This window comes from Diceros bicornis, chromosome X, assembly GCF_020826845.1.
Source record: "Diceros bicornis minor isolate mBicDic1 chromosome X, mDicBic1.mat.cur, whole genome shotgun sequence".
In the NCBI taxonomy this organism is placed as follows: Eukaryota; Metazoa; Chordata; class Mammalia; order Perissodactyla; family Rhinocerotidae; genus Diceros; species Diceros bicornis.
This window is the reverse complement of record NC_080781.1, coordinates 67,707,694-67,732,771: the sequence shown is the minus strand read 5'-3', so window position 1 is coordinate 67,732,771 and position 25,078 is coordinate 67,707,694. Positions and strand designations below refer to the sequence as shown.

The 25,078-nt window shown below is 37.3% G+C and overlaps 1 protein-coding gene across 3 annotated transcripts; it reads left to right on the top strand.

Moving 5' to 3' along the window:
• Positions 1-225: 225 nt before the first annotated feature.
• Positions 226-24,842, top strand: RLIM (ring finger protein, LIM domain interacting). Of its 3 annotated transcripts, XM_058536201.1 has the most exons (6): positions 226-415; positions 2,227-2,290; positions 14,407-14,514; positions 15,068-15,260; positions 16,482-16,565; positions 17,866-24,842. In XM_058536201.1, the coding sequence occupies exons 4-6, from the start codon at positions 15,092-15,094 to the stop codon at positions 19,476-19,478; spliced, it is 1,866 nt and encodes a 621-aa protein (XP_058392184.1). In that variant the 5' UTR covers positions 226-415; positions 2,227-2,290; positions 14,407-14,514; positions 15,068-15,091; the 3' UTR covers positions 19,479-24,842. The 3 variants fall into 3 exon arrangements, with proteins under 3 accessions (XP_058392184.1, XP_058392183.1, XP_058392185.1); XM_058536200.1 differs by lacking the exon at positions 14,407-14,514; XM_058536202.1 differs by lacking the exons at positions 2,227-2,290; positions 14,407-14,514.
• Positions 24,843-25,078: the final 236 nt, after the last annotated feature.

Below are 25,078 nucleotides of genomic sequence, written 5' to 3'. Positions count from 1 at the left end.
CCACAATTCAAAATGGCGAAGGAGGGTGGGGCCTGTCACATGGTGGGCGTCCCAGCAGCTTTCCTTTTCCAGACAGCCGGCCGCCTTGCCGCGTCGTCGGCTGTCCCCCTCCTCCTCCCGCCGAGCCTTTTCGAGGAATCGCCTGGGATTGGCTAATAGGCTGGGAGTGGGGCTGTGGGGCCGGGAGGCGGCATCATCACTTCCTGTTGTGGGCAGTCGTTTCCTGTCGCTGCTTGGTAACAATGGGGAAGATAATGGCTGCCTGAGCAACGTCTCCGAGCAGGCGCTGGGCTAGAGGCGGGTCTCAACCAGCGACTCATCGGAGGCGGGCTTGAGAGCGGCGGCAGGGGAGGCGCGCAGGAGCCTTGGCGGCGGCGGCCGAACCGACCGAGTCGGATCCCGACATTAAAACCGAGTAAGTGAAGCCTTGGGAATCCTCTGAGAAATGGATGGAGAGCGAGAGGAAGACAGCGGAGCCACGGCTACCGCGTTCTCTCAAAATGGCCTGAGTAGCGCGTCGTGGCGGAGGCTCAGCGCCGCCTCCGGACCCCAGGCGCCGGTTGCTGCGGGGAACTCCGTGGCGTAGTCGCCGCTGCCATTTTAGTTGGGTGTATAGTCGACAGGCTCTTTGAAGAAGGGGAGGGAGGTGGGTAGTACTTCCTCTCCGTGGCCGCGCGAGCCGCAGCTGGGGGCCTCCAGAGCCTTAAGAATTTGGGGGAGGCGATTTTTGAGTGTTGGACTCAGGCGTGAGAATCTTTGATCGTCTCAGGTTTTTCTCCCGGTTCTCTGGAGGCTTCCCTCGCCCCCTCTCCCTTTTACATGGCGGGATTGGGTTTGGGAAAGAGGGAAAAAAATCAGTCTGCTCTAAGTTAGATGCTAGGAAGTCTTGGGCCTTTAGATTTCCCAGAATTTGCAAAATCCCATTTTGAGCTCTGCAGGGCACTATCAATTAGGCGCCCCCTGGGGCCGCGATGACATCTTCCCTGAGGATCTGAGGCAAATGTGGTTTACTCCCTTACTTGAATAACCCTGGCGTATCCTTTGCCAGATATCACTGCAAGGGTCCCCTCCAAAAGGGAGGGAAAAGCCGTTGCGTGTTTGTTGTTTTTCCCTGGGTAAGGGTGGGAATTGGGCCAAATGATTTTCAAGTTAATTTCCGTTCAATCCGCCAACAACCCAACCCCTCCCCCCTCAGAGAAAAAGCCTAAGGGTCTCGGCTTCTGCGGGCGGTACCTGCCACGTACGCCATAGCTTTAGTAACTAGTATTAACCGGTTGGGCTTCTGCTTCCTGGATACTCAGTCCCTTTTTCCCTTATGCTGATTAATTTCAAGATGGAGGAGACAGCCACGTTCCTTCCCTAGACAGTTTCACCATACTTATTCCACAGGTTAGTCCAGGAATCTGAAGCCTAGCAGCCTTGTTATTTAGGTCATTCTTTGGTTTTGGGGCAAGAGGAAGCATTTATATAAGATTGTCATCCACCATTTACAAGTCCCCACAGTAATTTTTTGCTGGAAATAAGGAGCCCGCATTTCCTGAATCAGAAGTAACTGCAGTGGCTTTGGATGATTGAAGGGAGGAAGAAATAAACGTACTACTACTAATCATTTCTTTGACTGTTCGTGATTAAAGGCAATATAACTACTTATATCACCCCATGAGGTACATTATGTCCCTCCTGGATGACTTGAGAGCAGGCAGGCACAATTATAGCCCCCCCAAAATCAGTTTTATAAATTGTAAAAATAAAGTACCCAGAAAGACCAATCTAAACGCTTTCTAAAATATGATTTTAGGACACTTCTCTTACTGCAAAATGTTTCATTCTTTAGTCTACGATGTCCTGATGATCTTTCATACTTTGAGCTCCTTCCTTAGGCCAGTGTAATGTGCCAAATAAGTCCTTTAACTATCAGAATCTGAAAATAATTACTGGTCTGATAAGGAAAGGCCTATTTTAAGCAAGCTTATATTAAAAGGTAGGTTAGTTCTCAGCCTTTAAAGGAAATTTTACATCTAAGATTCCTGGTTCCCTCTGACATTCTCAGTCTCTCCAAATATCCTAATACTAATATTGAATTAGGTTGGGTTATGGGGGGGGTGTGTGTGTGTGTGTGTGTGTAACTAAAATATATAGGATGTGTATTTTTTTAGGATGTGTCTATTTCAAAGAAAATGTCTATCTTATAAAAGAGAAAGAATAATGGATTCTTTTTTTTTCTAGAGCAGAGAGTGAAGAAAACTAAAATCCAGTTTATTGTATTACAATACTATGTCATAACAGTCAGGTAATTTATTTTTTGTTGAGTCTCCTGATGATTTATGTGTAGAATGCATGTTTAAAAATATTTATTCTGTTTTGCAGGCCCTGTAATTGGATGAGCTTATTTGGTATATGTTAGTTGATGTTGGGCATTCTTCATGATGAGAATGGATATTTTTTACTGGGGGTTCAAAGGGTAGTGTTTCTCAGTAGCTGGAACTCACTAGTGCTTTATCTGTGAATTTTTCTCTTTTAAAATAATGTCTGAAGTTTACCAGTACCTGTATAGAACAGAAAGAACAAAATAGAAATTTGCTGCCTTAAATCACTGTTGGAATGGGATGGGTGTACATAAACAGCATTTAAATGTTCATTGAATAACTAAATGAAATATCAGTAGAATATCTTACAGAAATATAATCTTACATTATTTTGTGTGGTGTTCGATTTTTTTCCTTCGAGATCCAAAAATCATAATTGATATATAATACTCTAATTGGTATTAACTCCTGTCATCATCATCATCATTAAGGTAACCACATAATTTATTGCCCTAGCCAGGATGCTTTTAAGAGCAAAAGGGACCTTATTAATAATTATGCCTGGACAATAGGTGCAAACCTGGATTGTCCCAGGCAAACTGGGATGAGTAGTTAGCCTAAATTGATAACTAACTTGTATTGAATGTTTTTGTGCTACATCCTGTGCTTCACATGCATGATTTTGTAATCCTCACAGCAAAGCTTCATGAGGATGTTAACTGTTTTACAGAGGTAACTGAGACTCAGAGAATGGGTTAAGTAGTTTGTCCTCAGTTAAATAGCTAATAAGTGGTAGAACCCCCATTTTAGCCCAGGTCTGTCTGATGCTGAAGTCACTAAACTTTTATGCCTCTAGACTTAATTGCTGTACAATTAGATCGGAAATGCAAAGAAAATGACAGAAAAATTGTAATTAAAATATCTGTAGTTTATGTTGCATCAGAAACTTGTTAAAGGAAATCTGCTTTATGAAGCAGGTGAGACTTATTTAGCAATTACCCCCTCCCCTTTTTTTGTCTGTCATGGTTCCTGTTTCAGCTATTACTAGTTGTGATATAATTTGATAAACTTAATTTAAAATCAGAAATGGTTTTAAGAAATAACTTAATGAAATGATATCTAGAAATGTTAGGCTGGTTGGATATATTCTTTCAGGTTAATAAATGTGTAGTGAGGCCTTAAATAATACAGTAGGTCAATTGGAGCATCTGCATATATGGAATTATAAGGTATATATTACTTTTTCCATAGCCCTAGGGGATTGGGAAATAGAGCAAATCACTCACCAGCCTCCTGTTCCCTTGAGTTACCATAGAGTGGATAACAAATTAGAAAGTGAAAAGCCCTCTGTGAAACCCAGGCCAATGAGGTGCTAGAATTTTGGGCCACTGCCTAGAACTGAGACAGGGTTTTCTTTTGTAAGTCCAATTCCTTAACATTTCTGTATAACACAAAGCTTTCCAAAACCTTATGGCCCATTGATTACAAAAAGTATCCAGTTTACATAATCCCTTGACATTTTGGTAACCAGTGTAAGAAAGCGGTAATACTTCTGTCTGTTTTTTTCCTTCATTATTTTTTTCTCAACCTTGAATATGGAAGTTTCCCAGATAATCAAGCAGTTCATTTTTTCTTTCATCAATTGAGATATTTTTTAGACATAAAAATCTTGGCAATTTTGAACAATTTAGGAATATATTTATGAACTTGTGATTTTGCTCCTGAAATATATAGTTTATATTTTTTGTTGTAGATTTTCTCGTATTTTAGTGCTCCAACCCAAGATTTTAATTTCACTAGTCATAATAGCATCTACATACATGTGAGACAAATATCTGTAGACAGTGCATGGTATGTATATAGATTCATGGACCTCTTGAAATAATTTCACGACTACAGGTTGTGTTTAATTTTTTAATTTGTGTTTAATGATATTTGTGTTTAAGGTTTTTAATTTTTTCTGGAATGGAAAACAATCTCTTTCCTCTTGCTCTCCACTTGACTGTAGGAAGAAAAGAGTTAACTCTTAATTACAATTTTCATTTTTTTATTGACCAAAGTTCCCATTAGTGTCAGTTACATCTAAGGTGACCATATAATTTATCCAAACTTGGACACTTTTGAGAGTGAAAAAGGGCCATGTTAATAATTACTACAGGACAACAGGTGTAGACTACTACTCTTCTGGACAAACCGGGGATATATGGTCACCTTTGTTGTTATTTCTATGTAGGAACACTAGTTCAGGAAGCACAGTTGTCAGCATGTTTGGTTCTGTAACACAACATTGTTTTCCTCAAATAAAATAACAGTCATTAGTGTAGATAATAATATTTTCTTTTTTGGTCAAGTGATTTTAATTTTAGAAATTGGCTTCACTCTTTTATAAAAAGTTAATTTTTGATGGAAAACTTACATCCTTAAAATAGTACTTTATTTACTGATTAACACCAGAATTGCCAGTGATTTTACATTAATAACTTTTTTTTAATAAACACATGAACCTTTTGAGTTTCTGATCATTTTTTGACTTGGGAAAAATGAGAAGCAAGTCAGAATTGAGTTTGTGTGGATAAGACCAAATTCTAATTTAGTGATGTAATTTGATAATAAAAGAACGTGAAATGGGTAATGGAAGATTAAATTCACTGTCTGAAGTTCTTGAGTGAATTGAAATGTCATCATAATGCTTTCCTTTTTTCACTAATTTGATCCTTTGAATTGGCAGCGTTTGCCTTGGTCTCTGTCCTTTGATTTGTTGGCATTCTTAATACTCTTTCGATTTAACTGTTTTAGAGGGTTGTAGTCAGAAGTGTTTGTGAGCTGCAAGTCAGTAGACTTCCTGCCAAGTGCTTAGACGCATGAGGGACATTTCTGAATCCTTTTGGTTTTTTTCTGCTGTCTATTTCAAGTGGTAAAGATAGAAGAATATAAGCAAGGCTAAGCTAACATTGCCATGCAGATAATATCTTGTATTGCTATAGTAGTATCAGCAGTGGTGGAGGCCTTGGTAGCATCCTCTGACAGGCCAGTATTGGAAATAATCGACAAATTGTGTGGGTGGTGAGAGGTATCATGCAATAAATAAAGGCAGTGAAGCATCAGCCTTGACCTATTTTTTAAAGAGGAATGCTTTACATTTCTTTTCAAAAAGATAAGATAGTCACAAAAAGGGAGATAGAAGTGCTTGGGTGAAATGGCAGTGAGAAAAGCACAGCTTCTAAATTTATATCCTAGTTATTCGTGTTGTTTCTTAAGTTTTATTTTTCTGACTTAATACTGTAATGTGACCTGGGTTATATGTTATTCATAGTCACAGATTCATAGAACTGGAAGGTACTTTGTAGATAGTTTAATCCAATACTCTAATATTGATGGAGATCCTGAGGCACATTAGGTTAAATGAATTGGCCAAATTTACATAGCTAGTTAATGTTACAGCCAAGACTAGAACCCACCATCTCCTGTTTTCTCCTTTTCACAGAGCTGAATTCCACCCTGCTACTTATAGAATAAAAAAGCTATCTGGTTGTTATCAGCCTTTTATTACAGATGTCATAAAACTTTAATTAAACATTTTATATATGAGGAATTCCCAACACTTTTGGTAACTACATATACGATGGTACTTTATATCCTGACCTCAAATTCAGCAATTCTTGGTGATTTGACTTTTTTTAAAACTGCATTTAGTATTTTTCATGTTGGTGATGATGTTATTGAGCTAACATTTTCTTTATTGACAAGAATTGCATGTCATTAATTCTCATCTACTCTATGAGATTATTAATAAAGCTCTGTTGCAAACAGTGCTGCTTGCCCTTCTCTTTTCAGTATGACACATTTTTACGTTGATAACAATGATTTTTTTTTTAATTGGCATTTTCTGGTTTAGAACACTATTGAGTTTGGAGCTTGTATGAACACATGCAAAAGGTGAAAATGCTCAAGATACTTTAGTAGTTGGTTGATATTAGGTTACCTTGATTCCTCCTTCCCACCATAGCTTTTTGTTTTTAAAAAGGTTATTTCTTCCAAACTTAATAGACATGGCTTATTTATAAATTGATATTCATACAAGCATTTGAATTTCAGAATTCTGTTTTGTAAAGTCTGTTGTTCTGTTAACAATATATTTTGGTGCCTTAATTGGGTACTATGATGCACTGTGTCTGTTGAATATATGTGTGTGCTTGTACTTAGCACCAGGTCTCCTGACCCATTAGGACCAAACAGTATGTTTTAAGTGACTTTTTGCCCTAACATCATAACAAAATTACATTTTTTAAAGATTGGTGTACATGGATTAGGAGAATTAAATGAAATTCTTTTAGCAGTGGTCAGAAACATAGTAATCTGCATGATTTATATTAATATATGATAATGACTATAGGAGAAATGGAGATCACTAACAGTGCTTTAAAATTCTCAAGGTGAATAAAATCTATTTTAAGTTTCCTGATTACAGAAATCTCAGGTTTGGTTTTCTTGCTGTCTTTTCCTCCCCAGAACTAAATTTACCTGACACAGTCATACGTTCATTGACCAAATGAGTAGTTTTTGAAACGACTGGGCAAAATTTCTAATTTGGCTGCTGGTTTCCAGAAATGGATTTGAATATATTGGCACACGAAACTCTGAAAGAAATAAGATTAATAAAATATCTACTTATCCAAGGGGCCAACTGTATTTAAGACAAAAATACTAAAAGTTGATTTATTTAAAAATAAGTCCTTCTGGGTTCATACTGCTTATAAACGGTGTTTTGTCATTTTGGAAGTTTTTATACTGGGAGTGAACATGGTATAAAAAGCTCATAGTGAGGTTGAATCCTTTAGACATGCCTATTGGGATTGAAGGAATGTATTTTATTTTATTTATTTATTTTTTTGTGAGGAACATTGGCCCTGAGCTAACATCTGCCAATTCTCCTCTTTTTGCTGAGGAAGACCAGCCCTGGGCTAACATCCATGCCCATCTTCCTCTACTTTATATGGGATGCCTCCACAGCATGGCTTGACAAGCGGTGCGTCAGTGTGTGCCCGGGATCCAAACCGGTGAACCCTGGGCCGTCGCAGTGGAGTGCGCGCACTTAACCGCTTGTGCCACCGGGCCGGCCACAAGGAATGTATTTTAAAGTATATAGTCTTGAGATATATTGAGAGGCAGTTGTCCATTTAGTGGAAAGTTGACTGGATTTGGAATCAGGTGACCTGGATTTAGTTACTGGCTCTTTCCACTTACTAGCCACATGGCCTTTGGTAAATCACTTCGTTTCTCTGTGCTTCTGTTTCTTATCTGTAAATTAGAGGTGGTGATTCCAACTTCAAAGGATTGTTGTGAGGATTAAATGAAATATAGGTAAAAGGGCTGTGTAAATATAGGGTAGTACGTATTGCTTATAACTAGGGAGAGGCCTAAGAACAATTATATATTTGTTCTCTTAAATTGTTTTTTTGTGTGTGTGAGGAAGATCAGCCCTGTGCTAACATCTGCCAATCCTCCTCTATTTTTTGCTGAGGAAGACTGGCCCTTGGCTAATATCCGTGCCCATCTTCCTCCATTTTATAGGGTACGCCGCCACAGCATGGCTTGCCAAGCGGTGCATCAGTGCGCGCCCGGGATCCGAACCGGCGAACCCTGGGGGGCCGCAGCGGAGCGCGCACACTTAAGCACTTGTGCCACCGGGCTGGCCCCTTAAATTGTGTTCTTGGTAAACATTTCATAGAAATACTTAAGTTTAACAATAGCTAATGAGGGGCTGGCACGGTGGCCAAGCGGTTGTCTCTAATCTCCATGTAGGAAATGATAAAATTTCTAAAAGGTCAAGAGTGAATCTTGAAGATTGGTGAGCATAGGAAAGAATCTTCTATTGCATGTGTCTTGGTAGAGTATGAAAACTTTTTATTTTATTTTTGAAAAACATAAAGGTAGATGGATAAATAGTGTGTTTAGACAGCATGAACAATATATTGGGAACACTTTGAAACTCTTTCCATATGTGGAATTTCTCTACCTTACAAACAAATTGTTTAAAGCTGCCCATATGGTAGCCACTAAGCCAGTGTGGCTACTGGACACTTGAAATGTCACTAGCGTAGCTGTGGAATTGAACTTTTAATTTTCTTTACTTTTAATTAAGTTAAATAAAAAACTGAAGCAGTGTGAAATATTTTTCCATTAAACACAACTTTATTGTTTCTAGGAGGACTACATTTCACTTTAACCATTGAAAATTTAGCATCCAACTTGAGATGTACTATTAGGGTAAAATACACACCAGGTTTCAGAGACTTAGTATTAAAAAAAAGTAAAACATCTCACTAATTATTTATATTGTTAACATGTTGAAATGATATTTTGGTTATGTTGGGTAAATAAGATATATCAATAAAATTAATATTTCAAAAATATAAAAGACCATGTAAGGCAGGAAGTGCCACTCGTGTCACAGACAAATGCTGTGAGCAGAGATGGATGAAAAAATTGCCAGCTGAGATAGTCAGTAAAGCTTCTTAGGAGGTAAGATTTCCTTGAATCTTGAAGGGTGAGTGAAATGGGGAGAAACTAAGAAGGGGCTGAGGAGGGAACAGCATTAGTAGAAGTGTGAAGGTAGTAAAGCACCTCCAAGGTATGTTGGAGGGTGGGGATGAGGCAACATAAGTGGGTTGGTCTTGAAGGAGTTATAACAAAATTATGTCGCTGGAATATGTAGGTTAATATGACCCTAGGCCCAGAATAGAAAACCAAGAGACTTATCCATCCTTACTGACACTTTATTTAGTCCAAAAGGTGTTTTGAAATCAGTCTGTTCAAACTCCCATCTAATAAGGAATTCCCTTTTAATATCCAGCCTCTGCTTGAATATTTCCCGAGATGGGTAGTTTGCTTGCTTCAAGAGGCTGGTTGCATCTCCACTTTTGGACAATTTTATTTGTTAGACTATTGTATTAAAAGAAAGAATTATCTGCTTCCATATTTCTTCAACTATTGGCCCTAGTTTGACCCTATAGTTCTGTTCTCTTTCATCTTATTACTCTAAATATTTGAGGATGGTAATCATGCCCATTTTTAGTCTTGTCTTCAGACTAGAGAGCTCCAGGTAATTCAACCATTTCTTTTTCTTTCTTTCTTTCTTTCTTTTTTTTTTTTTTTTTGGTGAGGAAGATTAGCCCTGAGCTAACGTCAGTTGCCAAGAAGACTGGCCCTGGGCTAACATCTGTGCCCATCTTCCTCTACTTTATATGGGACGCTGCCACAGCATGGCTTGATAAGCCATGGTGCGTAGGTCTGCGCCAGGGAGCCAAACCCGCAAACCCTGGGCCACCGAAGCAGAAGGCATGAACTTAACTGCTGTGCCACCAGGCCGGCCCCTCAACCATTTCTTTTGTGATGGTCCCAGGCTTCTCACTATCTTGGTCACTGTGTTTGTCTGTGTCCTTTTGGAGGTATTTAAAATGTTTCAAATACTCCACATATAGTCCGAATGGCAGGTTGCAGTGGGACTGTTACCTACTTTTATTTGAACACTGTGGTCTATGAAAGCAACATGTGATTCTGTTAGGTTTCTTAGCAGGCAGGTCAAACAGATTTTTTATTGAGCTTCTGTTAACTAAAAACTTCAGGTCTTCTTCATGTGAAACTTCCAAGACCAGTTTTTCCCCTACTCTGTACTCTTACTATGGGTTATTTTAGCTCAGTAACCCTTAATAAACTGTTCAGGTTAGCACATTTACCATCATTTTTGTTGATTTCAGCTCATCCTCACAGTCCACTGAGAATTCAGAATATTATTTATCATATACGTCTTCATTACTAACTCCCAGCTTTGAGTTGTCTATAGATTTGGTTAGCATGTCTTTGACATAGTTCTTTTTAAAATGCTAAAGACAGGGCTGTTTGTGAGTTAACATTGCTCCATAATCTTTGAAGGTGGTATTCAACAACTGTGAATCTTCAACTGTATTGTCATCGAGCTCCTTGCTACTCTTAACTGTGATTCTAGGATCAGCAGCATCAGCATCACTTGGAGGCTAATTTAAAATGCAGGCACTCAGGCCCCACCCCCAACCTACTGAATCTGAATCAGTATTTTAACAAGATTTCCAGGTGATTCATTTGTATGCTGAAGTTTGAGAAACACTGATCTGGTCCACATTTCTTTGTAACGATAGGATGAGAAACCTTCTCAGACTCTGTACAGAAACCAAGCCAGGCATACAAGCAGCATTATCCTGATGTCCTTATCAAAGAACTTCTTAACCTTGACTGCATTATAGATTTACCTGTGGAATTTTTAAAATATCACTGTCTGGCCAATCCCAGAGAAAGCTCCCCAGGTGATTCTAATGTGCAAACCAAGGCTGAGAACCATCCCTGTATAAAGCAAGTCAGGCTAATTTGGCAGTGAACCCCACTTCTGGTGAACATATCTTCTACATTAATGCAGTATATCTGATATTTTTCCCTAGGTTTATTGTCAGATTTTGTAGTTGCTGTAGTTTATAGACTTCACTTTTTTTGAAATTAGATCATTTTTAAATCTAGTATTCTAGCATCTCTCCTGTTCTCTATGATTTCTCAAAGATTATCATTAGAAGGTTTGCAGTTTTGGCTCTTGGTTCTTTGAGAAGTTTGTTTTTTCCACTATTTCCAGTTGGAAGGTGGTTCTCCTTGAGTTGAATAAAATAGAAACAAAATAGAAGTTGAGTGCCTCTACCTTCCATCTTCTGTTAATATACCAACTCCCCCACACGCTCAGTACAAGACCCCTTTCTTGTTTCAAATTCTGTTTTTCAAAGACTTTAAAAATCTTTCCCATATTTTTGAAAGTTTCTGTTTCTTATGGGCTTTAACCTCCCTGGTGCTATTCTTAAGACTTTGTGCCATTCTTGTAACAGTCCTTGGTATGTGAGTTTTCTGTTATCTTTGGTTCATGTCCTTCAAATGTCAGAACTTATCAGATGTTTTTGCCTTCTTTGAAAGATATATATTTTTTAAAGCCTGTCAACCCTACAGAGGTATACTTTTTTATAAATTATTTTCAGAACTATTTATCGATCCTTCACAAGTGGACTTCATCCTAACTTTGTTATTAGCATTCAAAATATTAACTGTTTAAGAACATTAGCCAAATGTTACTTGTGGTTTTCTTTGGTTTGAGGAATTGTGGCTGAAGTTTCTTTTTCCTTTTTGTTTTTCTTTATTTTTTTAAATTAGCTGCTTACTGTTACAAATACCAAATTTTATTACTTGGCTACATATGGAAAAATTTGGCTTCCTTTTGTTTGCTTTTTTCATTACCTGGCCCATGTAACTTTTATGAGCATTTTATTTAAGCCGTTGATTTCCAGTCTTAAAGTTTCAAATTATTATAAAAACAACATCTTTCAGAAATTTCTATAGTTTGGTTTTACCAAGATAAGGAATCTTAGTTATGAGATTAGGAAACTCTTTCCAAAAATATTAAGGTCTCTCTCCCCTTCCCCTACCTTGATGTGCTTATCTTATTTGTTTAAACGATGATAGGATAGTTTAGAATAATGATCTAAAGAAAACAAAGGAGATCTAGATGTGCCCATGTCTAGACTAAAATTTGTTTAGGTTCAGCAGGCAGGTAGAGAGGCTTCTTTCTTTTTGATGTCTGAAAGAGTGTATGTTTTTATTTTTCTCTTTAGTATTGACTTGTGAACATCCAAATACTTCATATGTTGTGTGTGGGATTAAATGTTAGTACCAATATAGTTTATACCTCTTTCTACAAATCAGATTTTCATATGTTCATGGAATTAACTTTTATTTTGTCAATGTGAACTTAAATAAGGTCAATCTGGGGTTGGAAGGAAAAGAATTAGAGAATGAAATTTTTTGTTTGGAGTCTTCTCTTATTTTAGGTTGTTTACTACCATTGTTTTTCTTTAGAATGGTTATTTTGAGAGTATTAGGAAATCTGCCAATATAGTAATTTCCTAAGTCCGTACAAGTAATGAATGATAGTTAAGAATTTTTGGCTAGTTTTATGTACTGTCTAGAGCAGGGGTTGGCAAACCTTTTCTGTAAAAGGCCAGATGGTAAATATTTTTTTTGCTTTGCTGATCAAAAAGCAAAATTGAGCATAGTATATAGTTATTTATATAAAAAGAGAGAAGCCAAATTTCCACAAAGTTTTTCTTGAAAAACTCAAAATGTAATAATAATAATTGAATACAATGTTTTGTAATATAGGTCTGCTAATGAGAAGAATGGCATTCTTTTTTGGGGGGATAACATTTTGCTTAATTGGGGCTAAACATACTCCTTATCATAAAAGTCATTTGCAGATGTTCATCTAGTGTTAGTGATTTGAAAAGAGATTTTCCATATTTCATCTTTGAGAATGTCTTTTCACACATATAGATATTGCTGTCTAATCAGTCCACAAGCACATAATTTTAATGAAGCATATTCATCCCTTAAAAGACATTTGTGGAATTCTTTTAGATTCATCTCTTGAAATTTACTTGTTAGCATATCATTACACTGCAGAGTTATCACTTCCAATTGAAGGTTAGGTGGAAGCTCCTCAGTTGCATGGCTAAATGGATTTTGAAATAAGGAAATTTCCTTTGTACTTGCATTGAGGTCCCAAAAATACTTCTGGAATTGTAGTTTATGCTCAGAAAATATGTCAGCTACAAATTTGTATGGGAATGGAGCTCTCATTTTTTGATAGCACAAGAAGTACATAAAGCAGCTTGACATTGTGATTCTAATGTTAGTTATTGTTGAAATGACTTTGCTGCGGTATAAGTTTTGCATATAAGCAGTGTTTTGCCTTGTGATTTTAGGTTGAATTCATTAAGAGACATGAAGTCTGCACCAAAAACTAATTTCCCAGTCCATTCATTGTTTGGTAATAGTAATTGAGTGTGGTTTTTCTCATTTAGAAAAAATTTCAATTTTGGATCTGGGTACAACAATCATAATAAAACTTTACCAATGCTAAGCCATCAAAATGAGCAAGTGATAGAGCAAGTCAGGATATTTAGCTTCTATTTCTGACAAAAATTCACAGGACTGATGATGGTTAAGTCCACAGTGAAGTTCACCATGGATACTACAGGTTCAATCATATGATAGATCAAATATTTTCTACATACTACTTGCTGATGAATAATATTATGAATAACCATAGACCCTAAACCTTACATTTTCAGAAGCTGTAAATTTGCCCAACTAGGTCTTTTTCTACTCTGCACATACTTTTTACCACCATTTCAGTTATAACACATCTTAGCAGATTCCACTTCAGGTTGTGCTGAATTAGTGTTTTCTCAATGTCTTTGAAAATATTATCACCTATAGTTGTTCCGTGCAGACTATTCATAGAGGCTACTTCTGTAGTTACTTCAGACTCTTTGAATAATCAGTACATGACTCCTTGAATAAACAACAACTGAATAGTCTCAGTCACATTTGTCGACTCATCAAGAGCCAAGGAAAAGCACTCAAAATCATTTACTGCCTTGCTCTTCAATTGATTTTTGATATATCCCAGTATCCTCAACTTTTTGAGCAACTGTACTCACCAAAAGGCTAATAATCTTAAACAAGTTTATTTTCTCTGGACACGTTTCTTTAGCTTCTGCAATCAAACACAGTTTAACTAACTCACCATCTGTAAATGGCTTTCCTTTCTTAGCCAACAAATGAGCTACTTGGAAACTTATTTTGATTGAAGCCTCGTTTTTTATTTTTGTGAAGAAATATTTTGTGATGAGATATTTTGTTTTAAATTTTCTAATTTTTTGGACTGTAGCTTTCCTATGAATTGGGATTATTGTGATGAGTGCTTAGTCTGATAATATCAACATATATTTTATTACTTGAGCACAGCCAGTATCATTGTATAATAAATACAATCTTTGCCATCTAATCTGACAACAAAATAATCCACACTCCACTGTGCCTTTAATGGTGACATTTGAAGTCCATTTTCTCTTCATTTGACATGATGAGTGTGCAATTTATTTATTTATTTATTTATTTATTGTGAGGAAGATCAGCCCTGAGCTAACATCCATGCCAATCCTCTTCCACTTTATGTGGGATGCCGCCACAGGATGGCCTGACAAGCAGTGCGTTGGTGCGAATCCGGGATCCGAACCCAGGCTGCCAGCAGCGGAGCACGTGCACTTAACCGCTACACCACGGGGCCGGCCCTGCACCGGTAATTTAAAAAAATAATCACAGTATGCATGGCGCTTGAAATGCTGTCATGTTATAATTGCATCACTGCAACTTAGAGTGCACACATCACCAGTGCAAAGCAGTGAGAGTGCCACATCTGATCTCTGTTACAACTACTCAGCTCTGCCGTTAAAGCACGAAAGCAACTATAGACAATATGTAAATGAATGTATATGACTGTATTCCAGTAAAACTTGATGAACACTGAAGTTTGAATTTCATATAATTTTCACACATCACAAAATATTCTTTTTTAAAAAACCTTTAAAAGTATAAAACCATTCTTAGATCTTAAGGGTGAAAAAAATAGGCACCAGGGCTGAATTTGGCCCATGGGCCATGGTTTGCCAACCTCTGACCTAGTCTTTTCTTAGTATAACAGTGCTTTTTAGGAGCTTTTCTGTTAGGAAATTTTATTTGTATGAGGTCTTAAAATCCATGTCTCAACCTGCACTCTGGATTTTCACATAATTAAAACTGTTCTATAGAATACATACTTCTGTTTTCAAGATTAATCTCCTTTCTCCTTTTAGATAATTTTCCACTTGTTCATCAAGATGGAAAGCTCAGATTCTAACGATAAAGGAAGTGGTGATCAGTCTGCAGCACAGCGCAGAAGTCAGATGGACCGATTGGATCGGGAAGAAGCTTTCTATCAATTTGTAAATAACCTGAGTGAAGAAGATTATAGGCTTATGAGGGATAACAATTTGCTAGGCACCCCAGGTATGCATCGTGTAGCTTAAGGATTTATATATGTGAATAGCTGATTTGTGTGCGTGTGTGTGTGTGTGTGTGTGTGTGTGTGTGAGGAAGATTGGCCCTGAGCTAACATCTGTTGCCAGTCCTCTTCTTTTTGCTGAGGATGATTGGCCCTGGGCTAACATCCATGCCTATCTTCCTCTACTTTATACGTGGGACGCCACTAAAGCATGGCTTGATAAGCAGTGCATAGGTCCGCGCCCAGGATCTGGACCTGTGAACCCCGGGCCACCGAAGCAGCGTGTGCGAACTTAACCACTATGCCACCAGGCCGGCCCCTAAATTGCTGATCTTTTTTAAAAAATAACCTGTTTTTAAAAATCTGTTTCTTTACCCATTATGAAGTATGATTTTAATACAAGGGATATAGAATGACATTTACTGCTGTACTTATTACCTGATTCTGTTCACTCATATTTGTAATTATCCTATATCAGATATTTTTAGTTATGAATTATATTGTGAGTTTATAGTAACCTGAATTGAAAAGAGTGGAACTAAATCTTTTTGTTAGCTTTATTTAACTTACTAGTCATGAGTCTAAGTGTGGAAGAGCTAATGGGAACAGTAGTTCCTAGGATATACTTATTCTGTTTTGTCATCTCTGATTCCCTGAATATGCCCCAATCATAATTCTCCAGAGCTAGCCTTGGGTAAAATTGTCAATTATTTAGAACTTTGTGCTTGGTTATTCTCTTTTACCTGATTAGGTCCTATTTGATCCTAGTTAAAAATCATTCTCTCCCTTCCTCCTCATTTCTATTTAATTCTACTGGCCTGTGAGTGATTGCTTAAATTTTAAAAGGTAAGGTGTTAGTTAGCAAGACTGTTATGAAAGGGAGTGCATTTTGAGCCAACACTGCCAGACTTGAATCAGAATGCATAAGTTGGCATTCTGGCCCTACCATTTATTAGCACGTGAGTCTCATTAAGTCTGTTTCCTTGTTTTAAAATGCAGATAATAATATCTACCTCTCAGAGTTGCAGTTTTAAAGAATGAGATATTGTATGCAAAACCATTTAGTAAAGTGGAAAGAAACTTGTATAAATATATGTTGTAATGCCATGCTCCCAAAGAAGTGAATTTTACCCAGGTTTCTGCTCACTCCTTGGTTTTCATCTCAGACGGGTAAGAATCATTGGTTTTTATTTGTGATTTGGCAAACATTTTTAAACTACTTTCAGGTGAAAGTACTGAGGAAGAGTTGCTGAGAAGACTACAACAAATTAAAGAGGGCCCGCCACCACAAAACTCAGATGAAAATAGAGGTATATTTTGCTTTGGGGGGTGGGTAGAGGATGAAATGGATAAGGAACTTCATAACAGTAAATGTCAGCCAAAGATTATCCAGAAATGGCACAAATTAATTTAGTGCTAAGTAATTGCTCATAGAAAGAGAACTGGCATTTTCTTGATATTTGGTGAGAATGTCAACATGGTTTTTTCTGCTTCACCTTTGGTTTGTTTGTGTTAATTGGGACATAGTGAGAAGTGGCCTATTTAGATGTGATTTTTTTTCTTGATTTTCCACCTCCATTGAAATTTCTTCCTACTTAGTGAATTATTCCTTCCTTATAAACATGTGAGTTCCTCACCACCAGAAAGAAATGCTGTATTCTCTAACCTGGTGGTTCTCAACAGGGTATAGTTTTGCCCCCTACGTGACATTGGCAATGTCTGGAGACATTTTTGGTTGTCACAACTGGGGGTTTGCTACTGGCATCTAGTGAGTGGAGGTCAGGGATGCCGTTAAACATCCTAACATCCTAAAATGCACAGCCCCCACAACAAAGAAGTATCTGGCTCAAAATGTAAATAGTGCTGCTGTTGAGAAATCCTGCTCTTACCTCGAGTCTGGTGTTTCTCTCCCAATGTGAAGTAGGGAATTTGACATTCTAACCTAAGAGGCTATGATAATGGTTTGGTTCTTGAATGTGCCATTATATGTACTGTGCTAGGTTCAGACTATTCATTTGGTCTGATCTCCAATTTCATGTTAATTTAAAAATCTTGGTAACATGAAGAAGTATTCAGATACTTTAAACCTGTAAACCTTGTATGTATTTTTGCAAGAGCTTCAGCAGTCTTGTATTTAAAAACATCTTGTATAATCAAAGGCACTTAAGAGCCTAGAAGAAATGTTGTAGACTAATGAAAATTTGACAAAAATGTAATTTGAGCTAAAATACTTGCACCTTAACTGGTGTTGATGTTGTTTGATTACATTAGTGTTTTGACAGTGGACTGAAAAAATGTCTTCTGACAGTCCACAGTGGTATGCCAGTCTCTGTATATGATGAAGTACTGAAAATAGACTTCCTCCAGATTCCCTTTAAAAAAATTCTCTAAATTTCTTTACAATTAGCTTGCTCTTTCAAAATGGAATTGAAACTTTCCTGCCTTCAGTTGCAAATTTATGCAGTGTAGTTTACAAAAATCTGCAAATGTGAAATCTGTTCAGAATCTTTGTTCTTCTTTTCTAATACAAAGTTTCAGAGCACTATTGTATGATTGTCCTAATTTTAGTAGTTCCTTTTTCTCCCTCTCTCCTCACTTTTTTTAAAACAGGTGGAGACTCTTCAGATGATGTGTCTAATGGTGACTCTATAATAGACTGGCTTAACTCTGTCAGACAAACTGGGAATACGACAAGAAGTGGGCAAAGAGGAAACCAGTCTTGGAGAGCAGTGAGCCGGACTAATCCAAACAGTGGTGATTTCAGATTCAGTTTAGAGATCAATGTTAACCGTAATAATGGGAGCCAAAATCCAGAGAATGAAAATGAGCCATCTGCAAGACGTTCTAGTGGAGAAAATATGGACAACAACAGCCAAAGGCAAGTGGAAAATCCACAATCTGAATCAACATCTTCAAGGCCATCTAGATCAGAACGAAATTCAACTGAAGCATTGACAGGAGAAGTCCCACCTCCCCGAGGTCAGAGAAGGGCGAGAAGCAGGAGCCCAGACCATCGGAGAACCCGAGCGAGAGCTGAAAGAAGTAGGTCACCTCTGCATCCAATGAATGAAATTCCGCGAAGATCTCATCATAGTATCTCATCTCAGACTTTTGAGCATCCTTTGGTAAATGAGACGGAGGGAAGTTCTAGAACCCGGCACCATGTGACATTGAGACAGCAAATAAGTGGACCTGACTTGCTAAGTAGAGGTCTTTTTGCAGCTTCTGGAACAAGAAATGCCTCACAAGGAGCAGGTTCTTCAGACACAGCTGGCAGTGGTGAATCTACAGGATCAGGACAGAGACCTCCAACCATAGTCCTCGATCTTCAAGTAAGAAGAGTTCGTCCTGGAGAATATCGGCAGAGAGATAGCATAGCTAGCAGAACTCGGTCAAGGTCTCAGACGCCAAACAACACTGTCACTTATGAAAGTGAACGAGGAGGCTTTAGGCGTACGTTTTCACGTTCTGAGCGGGCAGGTGTGAGAACCTATGTCAGTACCATCAGAATTCCGATTCGTAGAATCTTAAATACTGGTTTAAGTGAGACCACATCTGTTGCAATTCAGACCATGTTAAGGCAGATAATGACAGGTTTTGGTGAGTTAAGCTACTTTATGTACAGTGATAGTGATTCAGAGCCTAGTGGCTCAGTCTCGAGTCGAAATACGGAAAGGGCAGAGTCACGGAATGGAAGAGGGGGTTCTGGTGGTAATAGCAGTTCTGGTTCCAGTTCGAGTTCCAGTTCAAGTTCCAATTCTAGTTCCAATTCCAGTCCTAGTTCCAGTTCCAGTGGTGAAAGTTCAGAGACTAGCTCAGAGGTGTTTGAAGGCAGTAATGAAGGAAGCTCATCATCAGGCTCAATAGGTGCCAGGCGAGAGGGTCGACACAGGGCCCCAGTAACATTTGATGAAAGTGGCTCTTTGCCCTTCCTTAGTCTGGCTCAGTTTTTCCTCTTAAATGAGGATGATGATGACCAACCTAGAGGACTCACCAAAGAACAGATTGACAACTTGGCAATGAGAAGTTTTGGTGAAAACGATGCATTAAAAACCTGTAGTGTTTGCATTACAGAATACACAGAAGGAAACAAACTTCGTAAACTACCTTGTTCCCATGAGTACCATGTCCACTGCATCGATCGCTGGTTATCTGAGAATTCTACTTGTCCTATTTGTCGCAGAGCAGTCTTAGCTTCTGGTAACAGAGAAAGCGTTGTGTAATTAAGGTCTGAACTCGCAGCTATGTAGCTGATATAGTGATGGGCAAACAGGAATCACTTGCTTTATGTCCACTTTTTGAGTGGTGCTTAAATGTAAAGTAGCAACCTGAATTGAGTCATTGCTTTCTTAATGAGTCATTGTCCTTCCTCCAATTTCTGTTCCAGAATAAAAGGAAATATTTAAAAAGCAACGTTTTAGGACATAAAAATCTGATTTTAGTACCAGTAATTGATATTACTGATAAGTTATCATATACACTTGTCAGTTTCTCCTTTGTTATCTTAAAAGATCTGCCTTAGCAATGGCTCTTATCTGTTTCATGTTGATCTTTCAAGTTTCCCACGCCATAGGAGAGACGGGCAAAGGAAATTCCCGGTTTAGACTAAGTTATAGTACATATTTCTTAAGTGATTGCTTAAAGCTCTACCATTCCCAGTTATTAGTTGGCACAAATTCAGCCACATGCTGAATATCATTTGTTCACCTTTCAGACGAGGTGATATTGGACATGTCAGTGTAAATAACACTAAGGTTAGGGTCTTTTAAGTGTATAACTGTCTCCTAAGCCCACCACTGTGGCACACTGTAGAGTGAGCTTATAGTTTAATTGAGATATTTATCTTGTGGAAATATTAAAAAAAAGCCTATGCTTGTGTAAGTGAAAAAATCACATTCATTTGTTTAAAAATGTAAAGCTATTTTGTAGAGGCTCAGTACTTTTCCAATGCACTGTTGTATTAATGCATTAAAAATTGTAAAGTACCATGCTTAGAAATGAAAAACTGCTTTTTGTGAGCCAACATAGTAAAAAACACACCAAACAAAGTACAAAGCTGCTTTTGTAAGTGTGTAGATGTCAAGAGCAGAACATATCTATAATATTTAATGTATGTGAACAGCTACTGTGACATGTAAAGGAAAGGACAGAGTGCAGAATTGAACTGCATTGAAGACCAATGGGAATTGTGTGTTTTAACTTGGATTTAGGCAGGAAATGAAAGATGGGAGGAGTAAAGAAAACTGCTCTGAAGAATTTAAACTTTCCATGAAGACAGTTAATCATACAGACATGAACTGGTTTCATATGATGAGATCCTTGACACAGTATTCTACGAGCAGATGAAGTACATCAGCAAATCGGGCAGAGCTTTGGTTTAAGAAAAACCACTACCACCTAGTACAAGTTACATCATTGATGTTTTTACAAGTCTGCTCCTCAAAAAAAGAAAAAAAGAAGGTAGAGGAAAGAGACTATAAACCACTTTTAGCATAAGAATTGAAGTTGGTACAGATGTGTGTACTAATAGGAAAGTCTCGAATTTGCATTGTTTTCGAGATTAGTCATTTAAGGTACCAGTGCACACTTGTTAATATTTCATTACTTTCTCTCTAACACAAACCTAACATCTCACATTTAAAGATCAGTTGAAGAATTAAGGGATTTTTATCCTTTGTTGAACGTGAGTTGTGTTGGTTTATTTGAAATTCAGATTTTAATTGTGCTGCCCATATTGGAAGATGAGACTGCTGGCTCACAATCTATGGGACATGCACTTTATGTTGTTTCCTTAGTAGTAATAATAAGTTTGTGAAGAACTCAAGTACCCTTGCTGAATTTCTCTTTTGAGGCCAGTTGGGATTAGGATTAGTCTGACTGTAGAGGACGGTGTTTATTTTTCTGGGAAAAGCTAGTGGGCCTAAAGAGGAATTGAACACATCCTTGGCCTTGAACAAAGTGAGCTAACTACCCAGGCATAGTCAGATACTCTACAAAATGAACAAGTCTGATTTAGGAATTATCTGGCTACCTTAACTGTTATCAACTTAGCTGTAAAGATTATTTCAAAGCTCATTCTTTCATGTTTTCCTCTGGCTTTCAATCCTACCTAAGTATCAAGGAAATTAACTTGTAAATATGGTAGTTGTTTACTAAGGATATGTACTGCTCTTGCAAGGAAATAATGTCCAAACAAAGCTTCACGTATTTTTTTTTAATATAAGCAGATTTTACTGTTTATGGCGCTTATGTAATACATTTTATCTTTTTAAAAAATTGTCCATGTAAAAGTCAGGGTTCCTTTATATTTGTGAGCCTCCTTGTCTCCTTTCCTGAGGGTGTAATCTACAGTTTTCAGATCTGCAGGGTAGTTCTGATTGGCTAAAAACAAACTCATTTTCCTTTTGGTATAAAATGTCCCATTACTTTAAATAGTTTAAAAACAACTGCAGCACATTCTAAGCATAAAAGCAAGTTATTGACAACAGGTACCTTCCTAACCTCCCAAGATGTATTACTCATTTATCAAGTGTTAAAGTTAGAGGTAACTCATGCAGAATGCTGATTATGAATGTAGATATTGAAGCTATTCATAAACACTGGAAATAGAATTTTAAGTTTTTAGCCTTCAGTAGAATGCACATATTGGACACGTGCATGTGAGACACCTTTTTCAATTGCACTCATTAATTTCCATTGGATTGTGTAGAATGGATTCAAATATTTTAGTGGAATTTGCTACTTAATTTTTTTTTATTTTGCAAGGTCCATAACTAATATATACTTACTAGTGTTGTGGACATTGAAGACAAGGTCATTTGTAGGTGTCAGATGTACAATGGAGAACAAAAATCTTTTTTCCCACCAGCATCCAAACATCTGTTCGCTTGAGGGAGCATTTTCTTGCAAAAGACTTTACATTTCATTTTTTATCTTTGCACTTTTTTTTTATTACAGAAAATTTCTGTCTTGAAGACCTAGTTTGAACTTCATGCAGTAATAGGAACAAGAAAAAACAATGTCAGGAGATTACATTGTTCAAAGCATAGGGAAAAGTACTAAAAACTGAATTTCCTTGAATATTTCAGATATTTTTTAAAGTTTACTTACTAGTCTGAAACGTTTGAGGTGTTATGTTGTTTAACTCCAAGCAGCTGACTAGATTGAGATTTATTAGTACTAAAAACCAAATTGAACAAGTTAGGTTCAAAGTTTGTAGACTTTATCTCTAGCAACACTAGAAGATGAGCCATGTTGTTAATTTGGAATATTTGCTCTAAAAACAACACATTAGTTATACCTCAGTGGTGTTAATGGTTAATGGAGGTGTGAATTGAGAAAAGTGTTCACATTAGTGTTGGAGTGTAGGTAATAATTGTACAGTTAACAATAACAACAACAACAAAAGTTTAGTGCCAGGATTATATATATATAATCTCTAAAAACTTGATCATTGGAGTTCATCCAAACTTTAAGATTAGGAAACTGGTTAGATGTAATAGTTACCTCAAGTAATTTTTTTCCCCTGGGAAAACATGTCCTTTCTGTGCCAAGTATTCTCTCCTAGTGTCAGTGTCTCAAATTATATTTATGAAGGGTTAATCACTTAACATGCTTTGTATTTAACCATCTGCTTCCCAAATGTCCACAACATTAAATGGGTCAAGCATCAGCTATGACTTTCAGTCAGTTCCCAAAATACCCATGTGATAGGAAGGTGAATGTTGCAAAATGCCTCTTGAAAGGCCATTTTTACAGCTTGCTAGAATACGGTGGCACCTTGTGGTTGTTGTTGATACTTTTCTTTTAAAAATGGAGAATATTTTTATCCCCCCTGCCCCCCGAGTTCTTTTGTGAACAAAAAATGTTCGTAATCTGCCTTATTTGAGTTTTTAAGTTTTACTTTACTGGCTTCCCTGTTAAATGTATTACCAATATTAAGTACATAGAAGCCACGTTCGCAGGGCACTTTTATTCTTTTCTTGTCTTATAAGACTATGCTGATTGCTACTTTCTAAAGTATTCTGTACCTTAGTAATGCAAGAAATTGATAAGGCACATGTTAAAGTGTCAGGCGGTTTTTTCCTCAAGCATAGTATAATTCTTCAGTATGTTTAATATTCAATAACAGTGTGTAATTCATTGAGTTAACTAGTAAATTGTGCGCTTTTGAAAAAACATTTGAAAATGTAAATCAATATAACATGCTTTGTTTGGAAAGTTCAAGTGGAAGGACTGAGGAACTAGTATTTCGCTTATTTTTAAATCAGATTTTTAATAAGCAACTAAGAAACAGCTATGAGTTCAGTACCTGCCTTTTAAAAACTTGAGCATTCTGAAATTGAGTTCTTAACTGGAACATTTCTAAAATATTATCTAATATTCCCAACAAGTGAGTGAGCTCACTTGATTTAAGTAACTCCATTTCGTATCTAAAATACAGCATAGAAGAGAGGTGTTAGAACTCTCAAGGGATAAGCAGAACAGTTTGTATCAGTTTTGTGATTATTTTCATGTCTATATAGGTATTTTAATTCAAATTTGAAGGAAATAGGCACACCCTCCAACACTCTCAAAGTTACAGTGAGATATTTTTTTTTGATTAGGATTTGTTTACTAAAGACCCACAAGCTGCTTTATAGTCACTTGGATTGAGTGATAGGTATCTTAAAGACATGCAGTGAAAGTGAACCCCATCATACCACTGTGCCTAGTTATTTCAGGGTTCCTCTATCAGTAACTCATCTTGCAGATTTATTCTAATACCAAGGTATGGTTGAACCAGCTGTCCAGCCTTATCTCTAATTAGTGCCCCTCTGCTAACATTCTTTTAACTGATTGATTTGTATTGTTTTAACTGTCCAGTGTTTGGATTTTACCTCTTGATAGCTCCATTTGTCCCTGGTGCTGCTTTGAAAGATGTAGGGCCATGTGATCAGGCATCAAGTTGAGTAGGTACGCAATTGGCCTGGTTATATATCTGTGCCTGTTTCATCTTCTCCAAGGAAGAGAGCTACTTTGGTAAAGATGTTTACTTGGATTCATATAAAGAACTGGGCAGCAATCTTGGAAAGCTTTCTGAAGCCTTTAAGAACCTGAAGGGATTTGGAGGGGGAACAATAACAAAGGCTGCCTTTATGTCTTTGAACATGAAGCACATAAATGTTTGTTCTGTAAAGGCTAATGTGATTGTCATACCAGGGCTTCCTGACCTCTGGGAGAGACTTGCAAAAAAGCAGAGAGGAGCACAAAGTGAAGTGAATTTGGTTGGCTTGCTTTATCTGGTTTCTCATTTGCTTTCTATTTAAACCTGAACATAACACCCATCTCCAATATCTATCCAGCAGACTCCTGGTTGGGAAGCCCTGTATTAAATTTTGAGAATGTACCCAGTTTCCTTTTTTTTTGTACAGTGCTTTACACCTGCTAAAAATTAACTTGTTTAATGCAAAACAAGACCTTGAAAGGTCAGTCATATTAAAGCTGGTTTGATTAATAGTTATCTTTTAGGAAGAAGCTTTTTCCCTATGTAAGATGTCATACTGCAGATTTAAAATATAGACTATCAATAAAATGCATGAAGTGATCATTTGTGCTTGATCATCTCTCCTTGGGTTTTTCTTTAAAAAGGGGAATCTGATAAAGGTTCCATTGCTTCAAACTGATGTCAAATAGACTTGATTTTTAGAGTCAAGTGGAATTACAGTGCAACCTTGATTTTGATTCTTCTCACTGCTGTGAGTGGGCAGGTACTGGTTTATGAGATATAACTTTCGTTTTGTGTTGTGTAGTTTAATGGCTCAATCTTCAAGTGGTAAAAGAT